General features: G+C 42.3%; 1 protein-coding gene across 1 annotated transcript in view; it reads left to right on the forward strand.

Moving 5' to 3' along the window:
- Window positions 1-4,600: 4,600 nt before the first annotated feature.
- NPSR1 (neuropeptide S receptor 1) overlaps window positions 4,601-18,750 on the forward strand; it is a 69,640-nt gene continuing 55,490 nt past the window's right edge. Inside the window, exon 1 of the mRNA XM_080383389.1 lies at window positions 4,601-12,155. Within this exon, the coding sequence (XP_080239515.1) occupies window positions 12,009-12,155 (147 nt within the window). The 5' untranslated portion in view covers window positions 4,601-12,008. The remainder of the gene's footprint in view (window positions 12,156-18,750) is intronic.

Genomic DNA, 18,750 nt, shown 5'->3' on the forward strand with positions numbered 1-18,750 from the left:
GAAAGGCATTTTACCTGAACAGATTTTACTAAAGTTCAGGTGCTATTTGTGGTGCCTGCTGCTAGCTGTGGTGACATATGGTTGACAGCCAGAAGACTGATAACAGGAAATGCATTTTAGAAAACCATGTATTAAGTTCTTTGGAATGGAAAATGCAGATTAAGGCAAGAAGATTTTCCGTATTATTTCCCTATTATTACTAAAAAGACTGATTTTCTTTCGTTCTTTTGTTCATTCATTTAAGCAGCAGCAGCGTAGACAGCTGAAACTCTGCACAGACGAGCAACAAGTAAACACAGAAATAAATCTTTTTATTTTCTTCCATGAGTGCCACAGGAACAGTCAACGGATGCTAGAAACTGGTGCAAATTAGTAAGCACCTCCCCTCAGCGCCCGATCAGTATTTATCCCTACTTTTTCCATTCCCTTAAGTTTTAAGTATGTCAGGATAAGCATCCTTCACACGTGCCTTCCGTTCACTGAAACATATTGGACACTTGCACATTGCAGCATTCAGAGCAGCCACAGTATTTCATATAAAAGTGTTCCAGTTGACCTGAAAATGGGGATATAATTCAGCTAGAGAGAGTGTGTAAACAGTACTTTGCTAAGACAAATCCTACTGCGAAAATGAGAGGTGGATATGCTTCTGGTAATTGCTCAGGGCTTTGACTGATGGTAAGTAAATACATTGTCATCACAGCTGAATATCAATAACGTGGACCAAATCTGAGCATCAGAAAATGAGCTCTAGCCATCTAGAATACTTGACTTTGGATGATCCTGCCAGAGTGTTTGCTTAAAAAATAACTGTCAAACAAGGGAGGTAGCAATTCACCTGTGTGCCATGCTTTAAAGCGGACACTAATCGCGTACTTGCATTTGGATAAAAGTTTCATTATTATTTTGGCAAATATTACAGTCCAAATATCAGGAGTTTTCATTGTCCTCAGTTTGCTGAAGAGGCAATAAAGGTGCAGGGCACATAAATGAGTTAAAGTTAGGCACTGATCTTGTTCCATTTTATTAAATACAGGGCATTGTTAGTCCCAGGCATTATTACAGGTGGAATGAAATCACAGCCATGTCCAAAAACATCACACTGTCATTATATCACCATTCTTAGATTCAGCAAATAATCTGATCTGGTAGTAACAGCTGTGCATTAATGACGCAACACTCCAAATTGCACTTGAGCCTGAAGGAATCTGGCAGGGTTCCTAGAATTAGCAAGTAAAAATGAACAAAAGAAAAAAACTACTGAAAATATTTTTTGATGTAGCATTGGAATTTATTTGAAAGCATGTAATTTTCATGGTAGATGTCTGCTTGTATTAGAAAAAAATTACATCACAGAAATCAAAACCTGAGAATTTTTGCCAACAAAAAAGAATTGTGTGTGTGCATTCTTCAGCTTTTTGATGACAGTCAAGGCCTTTAATGATAAAAGCAGTAAAACTCTTCACAAAACAATCATGGAAATAGGATTCTGTTAGGTCTATCAGCTAGCCAGCAGACTTCCTAACCAATTTCACTGTTAAGCACGGGGAAAAAAATGAAACAAAAAGACAGATTCTTAACAGTGTTTAAGCAGTATTTACTTAGCTCCTAACAACACAGTTTTAAAGTTTTCTAAAGGAGATTCCCATCATTCAATTTCTTTTGACATTTCAAAAGCATGTTAAAATCCCTTCAGCCACTCCTTTGAAAAAATCCTAATATTATTCCATTTTTTAAAGAAAAATATATGAAATGAGAAATTACCATACACGTTTTATTTCTGTAGAGAAAAAAATCAAAAGCTCTATATACATATTAAATTATTTTGCTCATCACCTTCTCAAAAAAGAGAGACTTTAATTAATCCTTTCTCTAAGAAAGATATTAAATCCTCATCTAATCCCCAAGCAGCAGTTCATATAAAGTCTAGAATAATTTTGCATGTTCATAACCACAGAAAACATTATTTTCTCCTAAAGCAAATCATGCTACAAAAACGATGTATGCTTCAAATGCAGAGATGTTTTGCTTTTCCTTCATTTAATCTCTCCCTGATTTGACACACATGTGGACACATAACTAATTTTTTTTTTCCTGCAAATTTTCTTTCAGTTCCAAAGAGAAAAACTAAGGAACTCTTCAACAGTTTTGGTCTTTTAAAAAGTTTTGAAAACTTGGATCTGGGTGGCAGGAGCAACTAGTATCTCCTAGGCTGACTTCAGGTTTTATTTCTAATGTCTAACAAATCAGGTATTGGATTTGCTGCTTTATGTATTCTGCCCACACCACTGTTATGCACTGGAAACTTTTTGCACTTTTGTTTCTTAGATGATACTTGTTATTTTATCCTGTGTAGCATCATTACAAGAACAATATGACCTGTTTCAGAGGTGTGTTTGGGCAAGGACTGGAAATTCTTGCCTAACTAATGGAGATGTTGCTTCGTCTATATAAATAGAAAATCAGCTGTGCTTGTACATATAAGCATATAATCACTAACATGAAGAAATTGATAACCTAGTCCCAAGCGGAGTCAGCAAGCCAGATCATCAGTTCATGTGCTTGGGTACAACCCGTGAGTTGGAGAGACTTGAGCCCATTTATTTCGATGAAGGTCTGGCACTAACTGTCCATTAGTTACTGCAAATAGAGCGGCTTGCTCCCAAAGGCTTCCTACATGCAATGTGATCAGTTGGGTAATTATACCCATGCTGGAAACAACTATTTCACATTTCTCTGAGCATTTGTAGGGTAGTACTCACATTTATAATGGTGAGCAAATAATCATTGGCATAAGGTATGCAACTCATTGCTCCCATCTTAATGAGGTGTCGGTGGCCCAAGAGCCACAGAAATCTCTTAAAATGTGCGGACATAAAAATACAGGGCTAAGTTGATTTGTCGAGTTACAATTTGCTGTGTGTTTGCTTGCTAGGGGCTATGAATACTTACATCAAGTGTATCCAAAACCTTATGTCAGTTGCTAAATTTTGTGGTTTTCTTTAGACAGTGCTGTTTCTTTGAACTGTCCTTTCTGCTTCCACATCAGTGTGTGGAGCATTCTCGTTTTACTCCTCTTTCCTCATTGAATCAGAACAGTAATCAAATGGGGTTATTTTGCACAGAAATGGAAATGACAGCAGTCCATTTCCACATTTGTTAATGAAAATACATTTCAGAATGTGATCAGGAATATTAATGTACTGCCTTTGATATTCTGAAGAATTCCAGATACTCACCAAAGAAGTATGCCTGAAAAATATATTAGCAAAGGACTATGGTATTTTGGAAATGAAATTTCGAATCACACCAGACTGAGTAATTTACATCTATATTCTATTCTAGGAAGAGCTGGTTTGCAGAATACTATTTTTCTGTATTATTTATCTAACACACACACAAAAAAAAGTTGTATAGTGTACCAGACCTGGATTGCTGTTCTGACCGATGCATGTTGCTATACGTTATTATACACACTACTCATGGCAATACGCACTGACATATATCAGCATGAAGAAAGGAATGAAGACTTTATCTACATGAGCTCTCTGATTAAGCTGAGGCAGTTTCTTTGGTGAGTATTTCTTCACTTCCCTCTGGTCCCTCACCCTTTCCCCTGCTCTGCAATCCAGTGAATTGAAAGTGCTGGCACAAAGCTGCTGGGATTTGAATAACTCATCCCTCTTGCTGCCAGAAAATATGCATCTTCCTCCTTTAGGGAGGTGACCTGGGATGCAATTGAGTGTTACAGACAGTATTATCTTCTGACCCTCCCCTTACCTGATCTGGGACACATTTTACCTGCTAACATTGTTTTGGGGTTTTCTTCTGTCTGCCCACTGCTTTTGGAGGGGACAGCAGTGTGTGAAGTGTATCTTCTTCTGGAGATCCTAAAAAACTGAACTTCAATAGTTGAGGAAGTTCCACTGTTCAAACTGTTCTTCGGGTGCCTATTAGTGGAAGCAGTGCAGTACGTTTATTTTACTCTACCTTAGGCTTTACTAAAGGGAAGTTGGGTGTAACTTGTTCCCCTTCCATACAGTAGCTTTTTTTATTTCTCTTGAGTGTTGCCCATGTGCAGACACTCAGAAGCATGCCTGCTACTGCAGAGGATTTTTTCTCTAGCTCTGTGTAATTTCTTTAGCCTTTTTATAAGTGGAATTAAGCCTGAGAGCAGTTAGAATTCAACTGGCTGCTTCTATATTTAATAAATAATAACCCTGCCATGAAATTGTAATTGGCAATAAAAAGTCCTGCAATTCATCTAATGGCTTTCCACCTCCATTGTAAATCTGTACTTCCACTCTGCTGCTCATCGCCGAAAGACAGAGTGTATTCATTACTTCAGATACAACTTCTTCCATGGAAAGGAGAACTGGGATGGAGGCATTTTAAATTCTTTCTTCCCACACTTTCTTTTATTCCCCTACCTCCTTGTGGGCACAGAGTTCCTTCATTTTTTCAACCTACATCATGGTGTGTACTGGTCTTTTCCCAAGCTTTTAGTGTTGATGGGTTAGACTAATTTCTGTAGGTCACCCTCCTCTCTCTGTAGCATCTGTAGAACCATTTGATGAGAGACTAATGCTGGCAATAATGTTTGGGAGTTTTTTTTGCTATGTTTTGAATGTCAATATTAAATTTTATGTAGAACTGTATTTTTTAAAATCTTCTGCCCAGCATAAATTCATAGCAAAAGTTCAGTTTGCTATGAAATGAACAGCTCGCTCATTGCATGGGTTTACTTACCCCTGCTTTGCAAAGGAGGCTCAGCACCACTATAACTCACTGCTGATTTCATCAGTTCAGATTTGGCACTCAAGGACCATGGTGCTGCAAGGGTGCACCCTTCTTCTAACAGAGGATTAGGTCCCTGTTTATAGAGGGTCTGGCTAAAATTATAGTTGAACACTCAGATGGATATTCCAAGTGCTCTGTGGCTGAGTCTGGGGATAACTATGCAGACAGCAGTGTCCAGGTGGATGAGGACTGACCGCCAAAACGATGTGAGTTTGTGTCACACCTTCACTTTACAAAGCTCTTCCCTATGGCAATGGAGATCGCTTGACCAAGGTCAGAGTGGGATGTGCAGAGGAGCAAGCAACTTGGTATCTTCCCTAAACTCCAAGCCTGTGCCTTAGCCATTGGATTATTCAGAGAAAGAGAGAGGTTTATCAGCTCTAGGCATCCTCTGCACACTAGTGGGGGAGCAACTCCCACATCCATGCAGGCTTGAATGGAAGTAATGGAAATGACTTCTTGTGCGCAACCACCAGAGGTAGCAGACAGGGGGTAAGGAGTGGGAGGAGAGAAGTGATTCTCTCCTAAAGCAGATATGATGAGCTATCCATACACTGTAGTCTAAGATGAACTAAGAGTTGGTTAGAACAGAATAGAATATTTTTAGTTGGAAGGGACCTGCTGTGACCATCTAATCCAACTGCCTGCTAAATTGATTTTAGTTCAATTAAACATGGACAAAGGGAAGAAAAATGCTTTTAAGCAGCAACATGAAAAGTGCATTGAAAACAATTCCTATTTATCTGTGTTAAAGGCAGTATGTGTTGGTGGTAGCTGTTTAAAACTGCAAGAAGTTAGCTTGTGGAAAACCTTGAACACAGTTTTCCTGCAGTGGTCTTCCTGTACAGTGTAAAGCAGAGCTCTGGCCCTGCCAAGGCTCTGGTTTGTTGCTCAGAAGACTGTCTAGCTGCACGCATGAGCTGCTGGTCCAGTTGTAACCACGATGGGAACCAGCACCTGTGTCTGCGCAGCCTTGTTGCCCCCATCTCAATGTGCAGTAGTGCTCATCATAGTTAGCTGGGACCTGAACTGGAGAGAGAAGGACGACAGGACATCCATCTGGCTGGTGTTTTCTTCTCAGCAGTTGCCCGGTTAATGAGCACACGTCCTGCCGGGCGGTGCGGTGGGGCAGGCGGGCTGGGCGCCTGCTGGGAGCCAGCCAGGGCTCACCTGAAGCCACCTTTCCCGTTTGGCAGCACGGCTGTATTTCTGAGCTGTTTTCCCTTTCCAGCTGCAGCGCTTTGGAAGGGCAGATGGTGCCTTGGCAACTGGAGGATTTTGAAAGAGGAATCTGGTGACGATGCGAGTTGTGAATTTATTCTAGGCGTTCCTACGCAGAACTACTTGCCAGGACCGGGTGGCTGCCATACATGTTGGCTACCTGCTCAGCTCCTTCCGAGTAGAAAGACGCCAAGTGACTATGTTGACTGCCTTGGTATTTTATAGGAATGCACATTTATCAGGTGTCTGTTTCAGTTCATGGGGCTTGGCTCTTTTTTCGCTAAAGCTACTTTGCAATTCCAGTCACTGGAGAGGAAGCAATCCTGCGCTGCAACAGACAGAATCATTGGAGAATCAGGCCCTTGCGAAATAGATAATTTTCTTGATGGTTATATCAAGGGGAACAGAGAAAAGATATTTGAAATTTCAGGGTGTCTGACACAATATTCATATTTAATGGCATTTCTCTACGTGTTTTCTTCATCTGCTTGCTTCTTTTCAAAGATAATTCCTTAAGGATTGCTTATTCTTCTCCAGTCGTTCCTTAGCAGAAACAGATACATGGCTGTATATACTTTCTGTAAAATGAACCTATCTGAATTAAGACTACAAACAGAAATGAAGACAGTAATGAAGATGTGAGAAAATCTCCTCCTTTTTAAATTTGTTGAAGTTATCAATGGAGAGAAACAATGTGCTCATATTTTGTCATCATTATTATAAAAATGGTCTGTGATTTATATGACTCTAGTGCTTTACTATGGGTAAAATCTAGATTTTTGCAAAAAGTCTGACCCAAAACCTAATTTATGAGGAAGAATCCACTTGCTTCCAGTTTGGGGATCTGATTCAAAGCTGGATAGACCACTGACAGGTCAGAGATCAGGCTGGAGCCCAGCAGAAATCAGTCATCTCATTCTGTGATGCTTTTAATATTTCAAAATTGAGTTTGTTCAGATTCTGGATGAAAATCAAACACAAATTTCTCCATAAAAGGGAAAGGCTTTTCAGCTCCAGCTGCCAGGCTCTAACTCCAGAACTCAGAAATTTGGGGAACCAGTGAACACAGTGGGCTGTCAGCCCCGTGGCCCGAGGTGGCCCGTGTGGTGCAGCTGGGAGAGTCTCCACTTGGGTGTCTCTGCAGTGTGTAGCTGAGATTTACACATTTGCAAAGAAGTGCTGAGATTGGCAGCATCAGCGTGCTGCTGCCAGGCTCCCAGTCAGCACCTCTGGGTCCTGCTTTAGGATACAGATCCCAAAATAAATTGCTTGGGAATGAGGTTGAAAACGGCTTCTGAAATCTTGCTGTGTCCCCTGAATCTTCCAATCCTGAGTTACAGCCGCTTCATTCAGAAAGGTGGAGGAGAATAGGTGTTAGGGATTTCTGTCAAGAAAGCCTTGTAACTGTAGGTTACTATTTATTATAGTTATGATGTTTATTATATTTAGCTCATAAGAGATCATTGCTGTTTCGGGTCTTTGAAGATTTAGAGACTTGATGTTGTCTCCACCTGGAGGGGCTAAAAAAAATGTAAAAATGTGAGTGCAGATGTGGTGGGGGAATAGTTATGTCCTAGCTAATGGGGCACATACGGAGCCCTCTGCTTCGCATGCAGCAGTGACCTCCAGGAATCCAGAAACCCACGCGTCCTTTCCCAGCCACAGCCCAGGCTCTGGGACCACTTGCAGCCTCAGTCAGTCCTGGCTCTGAGGGCAGCGCTTCAGCCTTTTTGGGTATTGCCTACCTGTGCTGAGCAGATCTGTGCCCCTCCAGAGGCAAAGCACCAAAGGGAAACAATGTGCATGCTAAGCAGCTTGTAAGTTTATGTCAGACAACAGGAATTGTGTCACTAATAATTGTTGCTCCTCTCCTGTGCAGTAGGATGCGAGAATGCAGCTCTCCAGTGGTCCTATGCTGCCAGAGTCAGCAGCCGAGCCCCTCTGCACCACTCCCGATGTTCAGCTCCTGGGCAGAAGGGCTGTGCTTTGGGAAGAGCAGACTGACCTTCCTCTTCCAAAGCCCCTATATACAGAATTGGGTAAACTGGGTTTTTTTTGGGTTTTTTTGGGTTTTTTTTTTTTCAGAAAAGCAATTAACTTGCTGTTCTTTTAGAAGCAAAAAAATCTTGTTCTCTTTATTCATGCAGTCTGATAGCATTATTTCTTCTTTGTATTTAATATGATTATGTCCAACTGCTCCAGGGTGCAGGAAACTCCAAACAGCAAAAAATCCAAGTATTTTTTCAATTTACTCAAATTACAAAATACTCCCAATACTGCCTAAATGCAGCAAAGAGAAATCTGCTATAAATTATCTGTAAAAAAAATAATACAGACTTGAACAGATCTTTTTCTGTCCATTTCAGATATGCCTAAATCTTTTAAACAAGCATTTAGTTTGTCTGACTTTTGGCAAATTATCAGCATCATGCACAAGAAGTAGTGCCACACAACAGTTTCTATCAGGGAAGACAAAACAGGGAAATGCCTAGCATAGGAGGAGATAGATATTCTTGCATCGTCCCTTCTCCTACTGGTGCTGGGTTTTGGAGAGCAATGTCCACCGTGGCTGCGACAGCACCTCTGCCTGCCATGGAGGGACCGCACTGTGATGTACAAATCGACTCATCTCCATCTATTGTGTTTCACCACTGCTGTGCAGGAAAGACCAGTCTCTGCATGAGGAATTTCTGGCTTAATTAATCAAAATCACTGTTTTGTACCCAGTTGTTAAAAAAGTTTTGACTTCTTTTTTTTTCCCAGAGGTACCTCCCCTTCATCTACCTCCTCACACCAATCTCCTGGTTCCACTTTCTGCAGTTTACAAGGTTTCCTCTTCTTGCCAGTCAGGAAAATCTTGCTGTTTGGGGAGATACAAGATACACGTGGCAGATCTCCCCCCATGTGTTGCACATGGCAGGTATCAGTTTTGTTACACACTGCAGCCACAGAGTATCCTCTTCTGCTTCCACTGGAGCCATTTATGCTGTCAGGTTTTCTGGGCCTTTGGATCAAAGCTTTGTTTCAGAAAACTAAATTTGAGTAGCTTTTGAAATCAAGAAAAAGGGAATGGCCAATGAAGTGCCCTTTGAAACAAGTCCTCTCTATTCTTCCTTTAAATAATCCATTCTTCTTGCTTAAAGATTATTTTCAGAATTGCTTAATCTTTCCTACTTAGGAAGCATGCTTAGGCTGTGGTGCAATAACAAAGTGTGTCTTAAAAAACAAACAAACAAAAAAAAAAAAGCCGTTCAAAAAGATTAAGAAAGCAGCATCACATTTTATTATACATTAGGAAAAAAATTGTCTTTGAATAATAATTTGAAAGCATTTTGTATTAAAGCAGAGGGAAGACTCAATTTGTCCCTCTGTAAAACTGTCTTCATCTCTTCAGTGACTGAAGGTTCTCAGAGACTTTTCAGTATGCTGGCTGACAAAAAAAACAGTCAGTTGTAGGAATCAATCAGCTATTCCTCTTCCACAGAGGAATTGCTAGAATTTGATCTTGCCTTTTATAGGCTTTTGAGATTCAATCATCAAAACTCTTTTCTTTTGCTATTCATTTCAGAGGTATTCAAACAGTTTGCTTAATCTCGGGGGGGGGGGGGGGGGGGAGGGGAAGCGGGGGGGAAGCGGGGAACAACCCCCAAATTTCAGAGAGCTGGCATGATTTTTCAGAAGTTTAAAACCAAAGAGAATTAGGTTAATTTTCAATACAGTACCATACACAGCCCATGGCTTTAAATTCAGTGACTTGGATGGAAAGAAACCATTTTAGTAAAACCAGCCATCAACAAACCAGGGCAGTGACAGTGACTGAGAAATACTCAAAGACAGAAAAGCTCATAGTAATGGAAGACCTGAATTACCTGTGTAGACTGGTAAGTGCTGGAGCAGGGCGCAATGAGACCTTTTATAGCACCATAAGCACTACTTAGAGCAAGTAGCTGGCAAAGCCACAAGAGAAGTCACTCTTGGTTAGCTCTGAGAGCTGTGCACGATCTGGCATGCGATGTAACAACTGAAAAGCCTCTTAATGCCTGTAATATGCTCGAGCATAACAGCTCTGTAGGAATGAGAGCACCAAAACAAAAACAACAAAAACCCCAGCAACATTCAGTGTAATAAATTCTAACTCTAAGAGAATTTTGTAAATATAAGAAAGCAAGGGATGAGCAAAAAAACCTGGTAGGATGCTTTCAAGAAGCTTGGATGCTACCTGAATACTTCATAGCAGAGGTTCAGAATCAACCTTTATGATCAGTCAGAAAAAAACTTTAAAAAGTTTTCCTCCTCTCTTTTGGATATTATATCAAGGAGCATTTTCCCAATGGTTTTCAGCAAAACAGAGTGGTTCTGGCACACTTATTTTTATCTAATCACATTCCAACCCATGCGTCATTCACTGCTGTTAAATATTGATCACTGGTATGTATGGATCAGTGCTGATCCTTTCTCATCGTGACTGGTACTGATTATCTGAATGACCCTGGGCTGGTACCCTCCTCTGAATGACTCCAACAGCTCCAGGACAGGTTTGAATATTGCTCAGACACTCAGAGGTTTCTCCGGTCCCTAGAACAGCCTGATCCAAAGCCCCAGATCCAGACATGTCCCAACTTGGGAGGGTTCAGAGTCCAAACCTAGGCCTGAATTTCACTGCTTGTGTCCCCGTCCCCTGCTATTACTGGCCTTGGGAGCTGGGGGGGTCCTGCAGCCACCTCTGTCTTGCTGCTGGCATAGGCAGGGGTGGGCACAGCCCCACCTGGACCACGAGCACGGATGCTGTGAGCGTGTTGTGGAGACCACTGCTGCAGGAGCTGGGGAGAGGGTGTGCTGTGCTGGCCAGAGCGAGTTGCTTAATGCCTCCTGAGCTCCCCCATTTCTACCTGTGCTTGCACACATCTAAGCACAGGACTGGATTCTGCTGTGAGCAGGTAACGGGAAACCGAGTGCATGACGTTCAGCTTAGGATTGCATTGGTATCGAGGCACAGCATCTCCACAAAGCTGAACAAGTTCTGAATTTACACGTGATGTTGCGCTCGGTTCAGGGAAGCTGCGCGCACTGTCATCTGCCAACTTGGTGTAAACATGGGGTAAACACTAGAGGTGGGGAAAAGCATCCAAATGAACAGAGGGTGGGTGAGATTGGTGCCTAGAAAATTAAAGAGGAGAAAAATAACTGATCATTTTGTTCTGAAGTATCCTTGAGCCTCCAAGTAGCTAGCAGTCTCTAGGAGCCGTACCAGACAGGTTGTCCATACGGTGATTAAAGCGCTCCCTGTACTGGGTATGAAGCATGTTTGAGCTCTCTGCAAAGGTAAGGGCGAAGGCCTTTTATGATTTATTTTTCTTCTTGGTAAAGGCAACTTCAGAGGGCAGATAGACACTGACAGGGAAACTGCGATAACTTAAGCCTAACAACTTAATAGGGTTTTGCTAATACAGGAGAGCATGTTGGTGCTTGTGTATAGATACACCACAATTACAAAGGTAACTGAAATCAAAGTGGGCTGAGCTAGGGTAAGCAGGCAAAGCTACTGGATGGAATAGCCAGGTTCCTGAGCTTAATGCAGGGAGGAGGTCCACACTTTTACAGGTGTGCCTGACTCCAGAGCTGACAACTTGGGATGCAAGACAACCCAGAGTCCACAAGGCACATGGCTGTGTCCATGTGCACTGTCTTTCTTACTGGCTGCTGCCCTTGCTGCTGGAAAGAGCATGTGGATGGCTGTCGTCAGAGTTGTACCGAAGGAAAGCTCAAAGGGATGATGCCAGCTTGGCTTCTTTTTTTCTTTTTTCTTTTTTTTTTTTTTTTTTTCCCCCCCTCCTCCTATCACTCAGCTGCACTAAAGCCCGATGCCTCTGGTAGCCAGTGGTGGAGCAGTGAGAAGCTGGTTTTGTTGCTGCGCTTTTACGGGAGAAGCCTGACTGCATTAACTCTTAGAAAAACAAGCACCTAGACAACTCGAACAAAATCCAGTGATGGAGGTCGGCTCCACAGAAGCCAGCAGCAGCTCCCAGGGAAGCGCCGGCTGGCTGGATCTTACCCTTGTCACCTGCACTGAAACGGTGACTTCCACCGAAGTGGTGGCAGAAGAGGAGTGGGGATCCTTTTACTACTCTTTTAAGGTATTCTTTTAAGTCGAGCATTACTTTTCTCTCGTGCTTGCAGCTTTGGTACATTTTCAGCACCTCTGCAGGAAGATAACTAGGATTATTGAACTTTCTTGCCCAGATATTGGTGGGGGGTTTTCCCTGCAAAGACAGCGGACAGCACGTGTAAGGCATTTACTGAAAAACAAAATAGTTGCAGGAACTGGAGTTCAGACTTACAGGTCTTTGCCAATTGTATCCTCTTCCAAGAGGGGATGGCACTGTTGATCTGTAGAGGTGTTGTAATTATACATGCAGCTTTAATCACAAGCTTGCATTAGTTTAACACATCTTCTATATAATTTCTTACAGCCGTCACCTTGACATAAAGGATTTCTTTTCCATTTTCCTGCTGCAACAAACACTGTACAGGAGTGAGAGGGGTTTTTGTCAGTTTTGGTTGATTTTTGGTTTTAATCATAAGGGTCAGGTTCTAATTAGCTGGTTTGTTTGTTTTTAACTTGAGCGGGGGATGTAGTGTCTCATGAAGGCTGCTGTTAATGTACCAGATGAATCATTCAGTAGTGAATGCTGTTGAATGACATGGGAAGTGTATTTATTCATCTCCAAAAACAAACATCGCCCTTGCAATGTGAGTGTGGGAAAAAGATGAAAGAGGTACTGAGAATCATCTTTCCTTCAGATTTCTGTGCCTGTTGTCATTGCCATGCTGCATGCCATGTGTCACTTTACTGTTGTGGCACACTGTCCAGGTTAAGTTCAAGTTATTAAAAAGTCTGAGAAGGAGTACCCTGCTGTTCCTTCTGGAGCAGAACCAAAGAGATCACTTTCAACTGGAAAGATGTAGACGCTTACATCATTTCACAATATGTTAGGTAAAAGGGGATATGATCAGAGGCAATTTTGTTTTCTGTGAGGTTGTTAGTGCTGTGACACAATGCCAGTGGAATTACAACAGGTTTCCACCCCTGTTAAGAATAAAGTTGATCTGCAGTTCTACAGTTCATTAATGAGGGTCTCTTTTAACATGCTGCTGATTCTTTTTTTTTTCTTATCTAGAATTTCAAGGATGAAAATTCTTCTTTTTTCTTCTCTTCATGTTAGACTCCTAAAATGCTCTTGAAAAAAATCAGAAGCGACAAGCAAAATATTTTTAACAACTTTCTCTTTATCCCCTTTGTTCTTTCAACAGTTAGGGCTATAAATCTGAACAATGTCATGGGAGCAATATTTTATAATGGTAAAAGTGACAGTTAATTCCATGATTAGAAAGTCCTCAGGCAGAAAAATGCTCCTTAATAGGAGAGACTGAGTAAATTACAGTAATTAAGAAGCCACGGATAGTCATGCATGCTTATCCATTGCTAAAGGAAACTTGATTCTGTTAGCTGAGAGTTTCTTATTAGACTTGCGCTTCTCTGTTGGATGTCTAGCTCTGGCATATATAGCATGAACTTTGCAAGGAGGTTCACTGATTTCACATCAATTACTAGCTGTTGATAGGCGTGGAAATATTTTGACTCTGGAGACAAGTGACAGCTGGTGCTGCTGCAGAAAAGGAAGGATAAAGCACCTGCACTGATGACTATGGTGCAGGGAAGTCAGGGCTCCATGCTAGCAGTTTCAGCTTCCCTCCCTGTAAAAGCTCATGTGTGGAAGGTGCCACTGCTACCTGCTGACTCTGTTGGCAGTCCTCCACCAGAGCTGCCCATGTTGTGGCCATCTCCTCGCCCCTTCCTTCCAGCAAGACAAACAGCATCTCCTTCCTCTTCACAAGGGTGCCATTACGCAGCTAAAGCAATAAAAGTTTCAGCTTGGAATAGGCCGAATGGAATAGAAATCAGAGGTCAGTATCAAAATGTAATGACAAATGGGAGTTTGTTTTTTTATTGGAGTTTTCAAACATGTTGTAGCCCATGGCTGACAGTAGAGGCAGGCTGGATGAATGGCCACCGCACAGGTTGACCCCAGAGCCTGTGCCAGGATGCAGACAGGGCATACAAGCTATTTCTGCTTGGGAAATGCAGGTTTAATCTATCTTACCAAAGCAGTCATAAGAAAACGTGATCTAAGCTGATAAACAGAGGCAAGGGAGTGACGCTCACCCAGTATCTGGAGCAGTTGCTGTTAATGAACTTTTAACAATTCTACCCAATGACAGCTGTGGAGGGATACTGCTTGAACTATGGGAGCATGTGCTGGTTTCTTTTCCTCCCATGCTTCAAAAAGACAGCCGGTGCCTACCTAAGGTTGTGTCTGTGTTACACTGCGGTGGCAATGTGACAAAAGTGAAATAATGCGCTTTAGAGCAGTTCGGTGCCAAAAAGTCCTGTTACTGGCTGAGCTGTGAGTGCTTCCCTGCTCTCCATTCAGAAGCATTTGAGCTTCTGTCTAGTCCTCTTCAGAGTTTAACAACTAAATCCTGCACAGCTTCAGATTAGAAAGCATTTTGCCAGTTCAATTAGGTTTCTTCTTTTCTATTTTTGGCTGGGAAATGGAGCATTTCATCCACTTGAAGGAATGCGCATTTCGCTTCTGGTAGTCATTACCACCACTCCCTGGCCAGCTGCTCACCAGGGCTTTGCCCGCGAAGCCTCTCTGGGACCATGGCCATGCGGGCTAACTAGGCTGGCTCTCGGCATGGAGCGCTGGGGGCACCCACACACCGCTCAGCGTGCAGGATGAGCTGGTGCTTCCCACAGCAAAAGCAGTGGCTCATTCCCACCTGCATTCAGGTCTTTCTGCTGTGTTATGGCAAATTGTCCCCAAAAACCCAGCCTGTGTTTCTTCCCGGGTGCCTTTACATGAGGCATCCAGGTAGGTTACTGTCTGAAACCACAAGAAGTCCTATTGGCTGTGTCAGCACCAAATTCAGAACAGATGTGCAAATTGTATTAATTACAGCTCTGATCTCCCAGGCCAAGGGAGAGTTCATTCCATCCCTTTACAACCTCCCCCATATGCATTTAATCTAGGTGTGAAAGGGCTTTAAGTGAGTGTTAGCTGCCCTCTGCCCAGTACAGTTACCTGAAAAGAACAGGGACCATCTGAACACCTGCAACCTTGCTCCACTTTAGAACCTCCTTAACTCTAGAAATTTGACAAGATGCATGGAGACAAGTAGGAATCTCAGAATAGGTTTGCCCTAATTGTCCACAGGGGTGGGAGGTTTGGTCATGGCTGGAGGAAGCACCTCCCCTTGCCAGGGCCCCAACAGCCCCAAAGCTTCCCCAATGGTAGGAGCATGTGCTCATCCTCAGAGAGGGCTCACCTCTTTGTTAAGAGGTCTTCTGAGAAACAGGATGCCCTACTTTTATGCAATAGAAGAAAGGATGGAGTGCTCAAAAGGAGAAAAGTCCCAGCCACTGTTCCTTTCTTGGTGGGACTGTGTTCCCACCACCAGCATCTTCTGTTTCCCAGGAGAGTGGCCTGTCTTTCATCATCCAGTACATTTTCTTAGTTTGTTTTCTGATGTGTAGAGCTGAGCCCTTACCTGTGCAGCAGGATGCAAAGGTTTTGTCATTTACACCCAAGGTTGTTTGGGAACCCCAGTGTCTCCCCTGCCAGGTGGGAATCCCAGCCACTGGTCCACATGTTGACATCCCTCTCCTGGCCCCTTGAGCTGTGATGCTGAAGTGTTAGAGCTCTCGGGAGAAACAACATGCATATCGAATCCACCACAAATGATTTTACACATGTAATCTAAGTTCCTAATTTGTTTCAGAGAGGACTGTTTGACATTCTGCCTGTGGCTGTCCTCTCCCAAACACTGAGGCATTCACTGTACCGCATGTTGTAGCCCATGTAGCTCAGATATTAAACAGGACTGTGTAGCCATGCCAGTGTAAACACAAATCTAAGAGCATGTGCTGCTTATCCATGGAGCCTAATGCTCTTTACAGAGGTCAGGGGCTACCATCTCCAGCAAAGTGGTGAGGAGACAGATATGTGGAGAGGTTTGCATAGACTTGTTTTGTAGGACTATCAAGTAACAAGGATTTGGCTCCAGGTGTCCGCAGAGCCTGTTTATGTCAGGATCTGTTGTCCCTGTCATTTAATCCAAATGCAGGAGTCTCTTTTTCTCCTGGAAAGCATTTGCCGATGCTATTGCTCATTCTGATTTTCCAGCAAACCTCACGGAGCATCCCATCATTGAATACATAATAGAAAAATAATAATTCATGCTGTCAAATTTCTGGAGTAATCTCTGCAAACATAATCATACATTTTAGAAAAATAGGCATATCAAATAATTTATAAATAACTTCAAAATCTTTTGGTTGAGGGAGAGGAGGAGAATTAAGTCTACACAAACAAGGCGTCAGGAACTCCTGAACGCGATCTCTGCAATATGCCATAATGACTATTGCCACGCTGGGAATGTAATAGCTGTTCTTGTGATACTGCTGCTGCAGTGCTGTTGGCCAGGCTGGCTTCATCTAGTAGCTGAAATGCAACACAGAAGTGATCTGGCTGTATGACAGCCCGACGGTGGGTAGCTCTGAGCCAAGTGATTTGGATGGTTTTATACTAGCAACCTTCATACTTTGACTCCGTGGTCCACACAGCCACAGGATTTGCATCTGTCTGCCTCTCCTAAATAAATATGCCTAGAAAGTATTAATCTCTCCAGTTTTTTAGGATGTTTTCATTGAACAGATTAGGCATACTTAATAATTTTATCCCTTTTTGTGATTAAGAACAGCATTTCACAGTTTTAAATAGAGCTATTAACATCATACAATTGTGGAGATGCCATAACCTAATGTTATCTCTTCATGTTGAAAATGTTCTAGGAAAAAATAAATAGGTACACCATGAAAAATGTATCTTTCCCGATGACACTAAAATCAGGGATATCTGTTTGTCTAATTCTGTGGAAGTTTCCTAGGGTGCAGTGGGCAAAAAACATCCTGCAATAACTGAACAGTACTGTCCTCATTAATTATTCATCTTGTGCCAAACACAGCAGCGTGGTAAATGTGAACTATCTGCTAGTGAAATTGAATTGTTACCATTTATTATTAAATGCAAATATTCCCCTCTATACCAGTCACACCTACGGAGGATTTTAGGGCAGGATGAGGGGGGGGTTGTTTGTCTGTTATTTGAGCTTGGAAAGATCACAGTAATTCACATGCATTAAATGTTATGCGCTGAAAGGACCCTGACTCATCCGTGATGGTGAAGTTAGAGCTAAGAAATACATTTTTAAAAAACTGGGGATTCACAAAGAAGATAGATACAGTTTTGCTAGATTTCAAAAAGTAACCTTAATAACACAATTACCCCTTTCCATGAGGAAGTGTCCTGATTTAGTGAGTACGCTTTCTCAGCTTGTCTGTTTCCCTAAGTCTAAAGAGGAGAGAATATTATTTTTTTTTCCTCTATATAACACATTAGCTACACAGACTATGAATGCAATACCATATAGACACAAGTTCATGTAAAACTGCTTCTCAGGTTCAGCAGAATAGAAAGCATCAGCTTGGGTCCCTTCCAGCTGTGCCCTTCTTCCAACCACAAGGACCCGTGGGGAAGCAACGGTTGCCAGCATCTCTGACATGTTGTGAAGGCTTCATGTGGCAATGCATCCCAGGATCTCCAGAATGACCTGGAGCCTTGTGCTGGGCGGATAACACACACAGCCTGTGAGAAAGCATCTCAGTAAGGCAGCTGCTGTGCTGGAGGCATGAAAACTCTCAGGCATGACCAGTGCCATTGAAAGAAAAAAGCAGCAGTCCCAGAGGCAAACCTGGGACTGAACCAGTATTTATGCAGTTTGAATCAGGCTCCTTCCCAGACCACGCTAATTAAAAAAGCAGAAATCAACTCCTAGAGGGCTTGTTGCCTGCCCAAGTGTGTTCCTGTTAAATTCAATCCTAGTGGAAGCACTTTCAAAGACAAAACATAAAACATAGCTTTGAACTTTCTCTTTTCTCAGTCTTTCTTATATTCACATGAGTTTTCCCAGAGCTTTTTAGTGTCAATCAAATTGCTTTCCCAAAATTTTCAGGAGCAACTTGTGTGGATGCTGTATAGAAATATCTTTACAGTTTTGCCTTGCTAGATGGAGAACGTTCTTTCAAAACACACTTGTATTACAGGGATGGCCAGCACAATTGTTGCTCCTTGTGACAGCTAGGGAGTAAGATTTCATTGATCTTCCTAGATGTTAGTGTGTTTCTTGCTTACTGAGACCAGGGCTACCAGCAAATGAATCAAGGGTGATCCAGCCATTTTTGCAGCTTTTTTTGAGCACTAGGAGCTGACTTGAATTCATCATCTGAACTTTCACATGCAGGTGACTAACATTTACTGTATGAAGCTTACTTCTAGCCTAAGTATCCCATCCGCTGTCCCTCTTTTTGTAAGATATTTGGTGCCTCTTTATTCCCTTTTGACAGCCAGAACTGCTAACGTATGTGTAATGCACCTACAGCTTATCTTCAAGCAGATTTCTGTTAGGTGTGGTCGTGGGTTTGTTTCCCAACAACCCAACTTGTGTTGAAAGTTTCAATACAAGAAGAAATGTGGTTGTTTCCAGTTTTCACTTTAACCAAGTTTGTTCTTTTTTATGTATTAAAGAACCTTTATTGTGTAGCTGATA

Source organism: Falco punctatus, assembly GCF_963210335.1.
Source record: "Falco punctatus genome assembly, chromosome: 4".
Taxonomy (NCBI): Eukaryota; Metazoa; Chordata; class Aves; order Falconiformes; family Falconidae; genus Falco; species Falco punctatus.